Raw genomic sequence first — 8,753 nt, 5'->3', positions numbered from 1 at the left:
TAGCAGCCCTCATGGACTAAGACCACATATTTCAAAATTTATCTGGAGCGTGGGGACTGTCTTATCATTGCAAACTAAGAAGCTGGGTTGAGACAACATATGAAAGATTTTTTTTTAAGTAGAAAATTATGGATTATTGGATTTGAAAGTACTAGATTGGTTGAGGAACATGAGTACGTGTGTGTGTGCGTGTTTGCAGTGTGTCCCAAAAGTTTTTGTGCAGTTTAAAGATTTACTAACTCCAGAATTATAAACACTACAAACTTACAAAAACATCATTTGAAGGTTTAACTGTTACCAGATGCAAGTCTGTGTGCCTGATGCACAGTGAGGCTAAATACGGAAACATCAGAGTTTGAAGCAGAGAAAGGTTTACACAGTGCCATGCAAGAAGACATGTGGCTCATGCCCAGGAAAAACCCCAAACTCCCTGAAGGCTTTCAGCAAAGCCTTTTTAAAGGCAAGGTGAGGGAGGGGCATGACTAATTGTTGCAAATATCTTGGTGTTGGATCCTTTGTTCTAGAGGCTGGCCAGATGGGTCAGATCCTGGTCAGGTCATGTGTTCCTGTAAACCTCCAAGAAAACAATTATTATTCTCTGTTCTGCAACTTTTTATCTCCATGAATGGGCTCTTAAAAGTCAGAGCCTTAGAAATAGTCTATCCTGTATATTTCAGGCTCTAGGCAACATTGTTTTACAAAAAGTGCAGAGCCAGCCTGGATCACAGGGATGGACAGAGTTAGCTCAGGCAACAAAGCATAAAGATTAAAGTAAAAAAGATCTCATGTGGAGGCAGATTTGTTCTTCCCTATTACATAACTATTTATACTTCTTTCATACTTATGAATTTCGAAAAATAAATTATTTTAATTTTTGTGTGTAGTTCCCTCTGATAGAAAATGAGGCAAAACATACACTATTCAAAATTCACAAAACTAAATAAGTGTAAAAGAAATTCAAGTTCTATCCCTGGGTTTACACAAGACACATACATGATGTGGGAAAGTTGGAACTGAGGACAAAGGAAATCCTGAGTAAAAATGTCTGTGAAACAGCCAGTCTTCCAGGGTCAGCTTAAAATGTTCAAGAGTTATCAAGTTGGTGGGCCTCAAGTAAAGGTCTCTAATGGATGAAGGAACCAGGTTCCAGATGGAATGAAGAGAAAATTGGCTAAGGTCTCTCTGACAGGATGAGAGTAGTTGGAAGGAGGGATCTGGAAGCCCCAGGAGGGTGCAGGTGTCTGTGGGTGTGGATGGGAAGGAGGGGCAGTGATTCAGCCTATTTCTCTTATTGCCCCTCCCCCCACACTCAGGAGCCCTTTGTGACAAGGCCACAGCTCTGTGATGCAGGCCTGGGGTTCTGCCATCAAGTGAACTCCCAGTGCTCTGTTGCCTGAGGGCAGCAATGCAGTTCAGAAGATGGAGAATCTCTTTTCTTTGAAAGACATTGTTGCGATCTGGCTGAGCTCCAGCCCAACTTCCTGGGTGATTGATATCATCCTTGGGTTCCTGTGTGGACTGGGGCTCTTCCTAATGTTACTCCACTGCTTCCAGAGTAATCTATTCTTAGCACCACCTAGGAAACATAGAAACATCAGGAAGGTAAGAAACCTTTGGCTTAATCCCAGCAGAGATTCTCTCTTTTTTTCTTATTCTTATTTCCACTTTTCTAAACCACGTAGAGAGACTCCTGAGATGGGAACTCTCAGAAAAGTATAGAACATCATCCTTCTAGGGAAAAGCCAGGCCAGAGAGGGGTTAGAGTGGGCATGAGGATTTCTAGCCTAAGATCTTAGACCAGGAGTTCAGGTATGGTAGAGGGCTCCAGGGCAAGTCCCAAATGCAGTGACTAATGGTTAAGGACTGGATTACGAAGAGTTCAATCTCTGCAGGAAGGCTGACCCCTGAGCCCTGGTTCACCAGCCACCTTCCCACAGCGGGTGTCTCAAGTGAGACCTTCCTCTGTGTTGGGGCTGAGCCCCTGAGAGCCTGAGAGAAGAGGCTGGAGTGGAGGTCTGGCCTTGGGAAGCAGAATCCTATCTGACAAAGCTCACGTGGGCATTTAGGTCTGAGAATGTGTGTGTTTCTTGATCAGAGGAACAGTGACAGAAGAAATCTATGGTGATTAAAACTTAAAAAATCCTTCTTGGGCATCCCTGGTGGTGCAGTGGTTGAGAGTCCCCCTGCCAATGCAGGGGACGCAGGTTCGTGCCCCGGTCCGGGATGATCCCACGTGCCACGGAGTGGCAGGGCCTGTGAGCCATGGCCGCTGGGCCTGTGCGTCCAGAGCCTGTGCTCCGCAACGGGAGAGGCCACAACAGTGAGAGGCCCGCATACCCCCCCCAAAAAAAAAAAAATTCTTTGCACTCTTCAAAGAAGAAAAACTGAAAATATTGTTATCCACTTTAAAGATAAGTAAAAGGGGAAAAAAACCCACAGAGTTTTAGTTAAATGTAGAAAGTCATGTTGTTCATGAACACAGCTTGCCTAGATAGAGGACAGTGAGAGTTGGGTGTTAGCCCCTCACTTTTTCTTATCTCTCAGCATCAAGTAAAGCTGAAGGGGAGGAGCAGGAGTAGGAAGAAAAGTAGATCTTTGAAAGGTAAGCCTTTGCCATTCAGCCCTGCGCGACCCGAGAGTTAGCTTCCATCTCTCCTAATCCTGAGGGCCCAGCTTCACGGTCTCTGAGGATGCCAGGGGCAGAGCTTATTCCTCAGGAAACAGAGCCTGAGCCTAATTAACAGAGCCTAATGAACGTGGAAGCACTTTGCAAAGGACAAACCCTTTTCAAGTGAGACTTACCATCACTGTCAGGGACATGTGGCCTTGGACACTGATACTTGGGCTCCAGAGTCTAATCCTCCAAAGATTTCCCTTAAAGGGCCATTGCACTCAGCCTCCTGAAAGACTCTTAGGCCTCTGCCTTCACCACCATGACCCAGTCTCCTGATTTCCAGCTTGCAGAGATTGCCTGGAAGAACTGGAGGGGACTCACGACCTGGTTTCACTTCTGCAAAGGTAAAGAACCTTTCCCCTTCTCTCCTGGGTCGTCCTTCCTCCCAGAGCCTATAATGTGACCCCAGCCCTGGGAGGGGGAGCCATGGGAGGGTGTGGCTAAGGCCCTAGGGTGAGGGAGAGCAGGAGCATTATGAAGTCAGTGTGGGGGCAGAGGAGGGTTCTTGGGCTGCAGGTGCCCACCCCTGCCTGTCCTGTCCGGCCATCCTGGCCCCATCTGCTCTCCTACAGCTGCCTGGGGAGGCTTCCTGGCAAGGGCAACTTTCATCAGCTCTCATGTCAAGACCCTCCTGGTGAGACGTGCAAAGCCGTGCCTGCTGGAGCCTGTGGAAGCTACTGCTTGAAGGGTTGGGAACCCTGCGTGAACACCTCCTGTAGGGTTTCCTTCCTTGATCCAGACACTCGAGAGGTGCTGGAAGCACATATTAAAAGGTTTTGGGTAAAGCACAGGTGGACCCTACCCCTCAAGGTCCTCAAGCCCATAAATCTCTTTAAGTCGAAAAAGTGCCAACCCTCCACCGTTCTGCAGTTTGCCACTTCCCCTTCAGCCACCTGTGTGTCTGGGTCCCACTCAACAGTCAAGTTTGCTGAGTTCCTGGAGAAACCTCCTCGGGCTCATTCAGGAGAGAAGGTGATAAGAGAAGAGTCAGTTCCTACCCTGAAGAGGCCTCTCCTTGTCCCCTCAACTGTGTGTAAGGAAATCCAGAGTACCCTGGGAGCGGTTCCATCTATTGACTACCATGGGCCCTCAAAGGCTTCTCTGACTGGACAGGAGGGCAGGCCACCTTCTCAGTCCCTCACACTCAGCCTTGTGGGCAGAACCTGGAAGAGTGAGAGTGTGGAATGGGTCAAGAGGGACAGCCTAGAGCCAGGTCCAATTTCAGCAACGGTCAGGAATGAGCCAAGAGAGGAGAGTGGTGGTCAGGCCTCACGAGACCCCTGCCATAGGGTAACAGTGATGGAGGTGAACTTAGGATCCCAATCTTTGAGAGGTGAAGAGGCCAGGGAGGCTGTGGAGGCCAAGGAGTCTCCTGCTCTTCAACCACAGTCTAGTGTTATCTTGGAAACCAAAGTGTTGACAAAATCCCAAACTACAAATGTACATATGAGGAGTTTAGAGGTGCCAGGGGCCAGTAGAAGTTTTCTACTACCTAGACTGTCTGTTTTCCAACATCCAGGTGAGCCATGCCTTAACATGGAGGTTGCTAGTGAGTTTAACTCCAAAGTAAAGGTACAGTCAGACAACCAGCTTCAGGACTTTCCCAAACACAGGTTCCTTGCTGCAGACAACTTGGCTTCTCAGGTGCCTCAGTGCCATCCCCAGAGAGTCCCCACCAGAGATAGGTTAGCTTCCCAGGAGCCAAGTGGCCTTGTGGAAGCCCAAAGGAGCCACCTAGGGCAGCAGGAGCCCAAAACTTCAAAACTCCAAGACTCATGGAAGAGCCAGAGCAAGATGATTGCCCCTACTTACAAAAGAGAGGACTGTAGGAGGCATAAACCAGGAGAGCATGAAGCAAGGTTTAAAGAATTAGGGACCTCTCAAGCTGGAAGTATGCGCCACCCTGCCCAGGTCAGGGGAATAACAGACTCTCTTGGGAGCAGATGTCTCCAGCTCATGCCAGAGAAGAAACATAGCCCTCCAGAAAGCCTCTTCAGAAAAAGGATGAGGCTATTTTTAAAGTGGATTTTCCCCAAGAAAAAAGTCAATGGTCGAGATGCTCTGCAAAAAAAAAAGCCCATATCAGCCACTGCCCAGAGTCACGGATCCGTCAAAAGCAGATCAACCTTGAAGAGTGGGACTGCTGAGGGTCGGGCAGGCATGACAGCTGTTGGACAGATCGTAGAAGAAAACAGAGCAGTTCACCATGGACTTCATGCCACAAAGTTAAACGAACACAGACTGGAGTTCCAAGTCCCAGTATGTGGGGGTTTCGGCTGCCATAGGCTTACCCCCTACCCAGAGCAAGGGAGAATGATGGGTTCTACAGCCTGCAGTCATGAAGCCACCTCCAAGGGCCAGAGTTGTCCTATCAGGGAAAGGGAAGTCAGACACCAACATAGTTTGAAAAGTGTAAGGTTCGACGATGAGCAGCTGGGCCTAAGGTGCCTCCCATCCTTGCCCCCCAAGAAGAGTTTGTTTCCAGTTAGTACCTGCCAGTATGGGCCAAGGATTCCAGGTGCCCCAGCCCGCCATCAACACTACTGTCCAAGGCATTGTCATCTTTGGGGAGGTGTCTTGCCTGGTCGACAGTAAAATCCTTCTTTAGTCTTCCCTTTAGTAGGAAGACATGTCTCCAAGTAAAAATTCAGTCCATGTAGAGAAAATGATTTTCTCATTAGCACATCCAAGATATTTAATGTTCCCCAATACATATATATATATACATATATTTTTTCTAATAAAAGCATAGTGTAATGGCTGCTGTCTGTGCTGTGCACTTTGTCTTCTAGAAGGGAGGGGCATGGAGGGAGGTGGACAGTAGCATCACAAGCTTGCTCCTTGTCTCGTGTCCCTTCATTGCACCTTATGATACTGTCATTACACAAACCAAAATTACTCTAACAATGAGATGGGAAAAACCTATGAAGCCCACACCCAAGGATCTGGTTCAACCAGTCTTTCTCCTTCTTCTATGCTACTTTGAACTTTATGCAACTGTAGTGGATAGGTTTACACGATAGGGCCGGACATTGCAATTCAGGCTCCAGGAAGTGTCAGAGCCAAGTGGATGGAAGTTTGGGGGCAATAGAGTATGGGCTCTGAGTTCAGAAACAGGAGAAATCTTGCCCCTGGATCTCTTGGTAGGGAATATACAACATCTGCTCTTAAGAGTTCCTTCTCTCTCTGATGAAGGCTGGGATTGAGATATGCCCTATGAACCCCTTTTAGCTTAGGCATAATAAAATGTACAGCATCACCCTCCCCCACCTCTGTTTTTCCTAGACTTTAGAGCAGCAGCAAGGATGGCATTTCCAGCTCTGTGTGTGTAGGTGGGGGGAGTATCAGGGAGGCTGCTGAGGGCTGTGTTGAGTGCAGCCCCATATAAATGAATGGCTATGTTCATGGGTCACCTACCTTCCACTCTATGTTAACCCCAGAGAAGGAGTTTTGGATGAATGGAATAGGGGTGTGACTGTGGGTAGTAACTATCTGATGGTCAAACACTGTGAACTTAGGGTGGGACGTAGGTGTAGAAAAATCCCTGGATCGAAGGAGGGAGGCAAAGTGGTACCAGATTCCCATAAATGTGCAGTTCTGAAAGAGCAGCCCCCTGACATACAACCACCATCTAAAGGCCTAAAGGGGAGGAAAAGTTAAGGGTCCAGTAGCTCATCATGACCCCACCCCAGGGTCTCTACCCTATTCCAACTCTAAGATCACAGACCGAGAGAAACCACCTTTAGGTCAAAACAGAAGGTCAAACTTATAGAAGTAAAGCAAGTCATGGAAGGTTAATCTCTTAATACTATATTTAATAAGCTTACACATCATCACCTCTTGACTTTTAGGAAGGATAACTTAACAATAGGTGTAAAAGCCAGGACTAGGGAACTTGGGATGTGACTCCTAGTCTGGTGACCTTCACATAAACACATGGCCCAAGGACTGCTCCAGGGGAGAGGTGGGGACTGGCCTGTGATTGTGTAGTAAGCCTTGCCTGTCTCCCAGTCCTTGATCACCCCAGAGCCTGGCAGGTGAAGAAGCAATCAGACAGGATTTGTGGTGGTGTGGAGGTGACCTGGCAAAATGGATGGGGCAGGGTGCAATCCAGGGGTGTTCCACTGATCTGCTTCTAGCACAGCTTTTCTTGTCTCCTGACCCCCATCCATGTGGAAAAGCAGGGAGAAGAGGAAGAATTTCTCTAGAGTGATTTGGTGCTTTCTGCCATGTGCAGGGCGCATGGTGGACACAGCTCCAGGTGGTGTGTTTCTCATTGTGGAGATTTCTGTTCCAGCTGATGCCCCTGATCCAGATGACAACAGAAATGGACCCCATCCCCCATCCCTGTCAGGCCCCTCAACACGTGGAAATGCTGTGACCTGGGGTGGAGGGGGCAGAGTGAGCACAGGACTGCTCACACCCCTGGTTTCTCCCTGGAGCCAGGCCCTACCTCTGGGCCCCAATTCCCAAGGCAGCCTCCAGAATGGGCAGAGCAGTGAGAGTGGAGCCAGGACTTGTGGGAGGGGTCGGTACCCAGAGGAAAGAGTTGACAGGGCTGGGACCTGAGCCTGGCTGCTGCTGGGTGCTCTCAGGGGCACCCAGAAGTGAGTTCTGGGAATATGGGGAAGCTGGACTTGGACCCCGCTGGCTCCTGCTGGGAGAGTGCCACAGACAGGTGATGCTGATGGAACAGCAAGAAAACAGAAAGAATCAAGTCCCTTTGCCTTTCTCTTGCTGCTCCGTCTTCCATAAGGTACAGTAAGACAAGAAATTGAGAGACCAAAAGAAAAAAAGAAATGGAGAGACCCAGAGACAATACACAAAGACTTCACAGACACACCTCTCAAGAGAGACTTCTCACACAAACACCTTTCTCAGAGATCACATACTGAGACCTCACACAGGGACCTCATGTTGCTTCACAGACCCTCAGACAGAAACCTAGCACAGATTTAACAGATTTCCCAGAGCTACCTTCCAAAGGGACCTCATACAGAGACTTCACACAGAGATCTCACCCAGAGACAACACACAGAGACTTGGCACAAAGACCTCACAGAGACCTCACATCTATTCTTCAGTATCCATTGACAAGCCTTTCTTAGTGAATATGAAACCACTTAGCAAACTGGCAGCATGATAAATATATTATCAGTTGTGCCCCTCTGAGATCCACCAGACACTCACTGTCAGCATTACTCTAAATGGGGACATGTTTGAGAAGTTTTGTTCTTTTGGAATGTCACTGCCTCTGAACAAAAGAATTATACATTCCAAATGTAGATTTTCAAATTTCTTTCTTAGGTGTTCATTAGCTTGAAAATCACATATTACATTATTTTATTTTTATTTATTTTAAAAGATTTTTATTGGAGTATAGTTGAGTTACAAATTTGTGTTAGTTTCAGGTGTACAGCAAAGGGAGCCAGTTATACATATACATATGTCCACTTTTTTTAAAGATTCTTTTCCCATAGAGGCCATTACAGAGTATTGAGTAGAGCTCCCCGTGCTATACAGTAGGTTATTATTATCTATTTTGTATATAGTCGTGTGTATATGTCAATCCCAATCTCCCAATTTATCCTTCCCCCCCTTATCTCCTGGTAACCATAAGTTTTCATTTGTACCCTTTTTTTAGGAGAATCACAAATTTTAAGCACAACTAAAACACTGTCAGTCTCCAGTGAGAGAAAATATTTGTCCAGTTTTAGTTATCATCCAGTCAAATGGTATCTGGCACATTTTTTACTTTATTGAGGACAGAACTTAAACTTGAGATGGCTTACTTGTTTCCTTTGGGAACATAAGAAAAACCTGCAACAAAGGTACTCTAGGAATGAAATAAACCAAGAAAGAAGCATCCGGACTCACATTCACTTCCCAGAGGGCTGTGTAACTAGCACATTATTTTGCACATAATAGCTTGCATCAGGTTTGTGGGGTTTGCTTTATTTTTGAACAGGCCAATAATCATGTGAGGATTTTTCACAAGTCAAATTTCTGGTTTTAAATTTTACATTCTGGCAAAATTATGCTTCTGAATATTATTTTATTTCTTAAAATGTGGTAATGC

At 46.8% G+C, this 8,753-nt stretch overlaps 1 protein-coding gene across 1 annotated transcript; it reads left to right on the top strand.

The window, feature by feature from the left end:
- Positions 1 to 1,852: 1,852 nt before the first annotated feature.
- Positions 1,853 to 7,243, top strand: LOC132491673 (putative spermatogenesis-associated protein 31C1). Its single transcript, XM_060100507.1, has 5 exons — positions 1,853 to 1,949; positions 2,958 to 3,018; positions 3,247 to 4,359; positions 4,795 to 5,192; positions 6,912 to 7,243. The coding sequence occupies exons 1-5, from the start codon at positions 1,853 to 1,855 to the stop codon at positions 7,241 to 7,243; spliced, it is 2,001 nt and encodes a 666-aa protein (XP_059956490.1).
- The last annotated feature ends 1,510 nt before the right edge of the window (positions 7,244 to 8,753 follow it).

Source organism: Mesoplodon densirostris, chromosome 6, assembly GCF_025265405.1.
Source record: "Mesoplodon densirostris isolate mMesDen1 chromosome 6, mMesDen1 primary haplotype, whole genome shotgun sequence".
NCBI lineage: Eukaryota > Metazoa > Chordata > Mammalia > Artiodactyla > Ziphiidae > Mesoplodon > Mesoplodon densirostris.
This window is presented reverse-complemented; position numbering and strand designations above follow the sequence as displayed.

Coding starts and splice junctions, on each gene's coding strand:
- LOC132491673 (XM_060100507.1), top strand. CDS start 1,853: ATGGTTAAGGACTGGATTACGAAGAGTTCAATCTCTGCAGGAAGGCTG. Junction 1,950..2,957: donor TCCCACAGCGGGTGTCTCAA/GTGAGACCTTCC, acceptor CCTGATTTCCAG/CTTGCAGAGATTGCCTGGAA. Junction 5,193..6,911: donor GTATGGGCCAAGGATTCCAG/GTGCCCCAGCCC, acceptor TGCCATGTGCAG/GGCGCATGGTGGACACAGCT.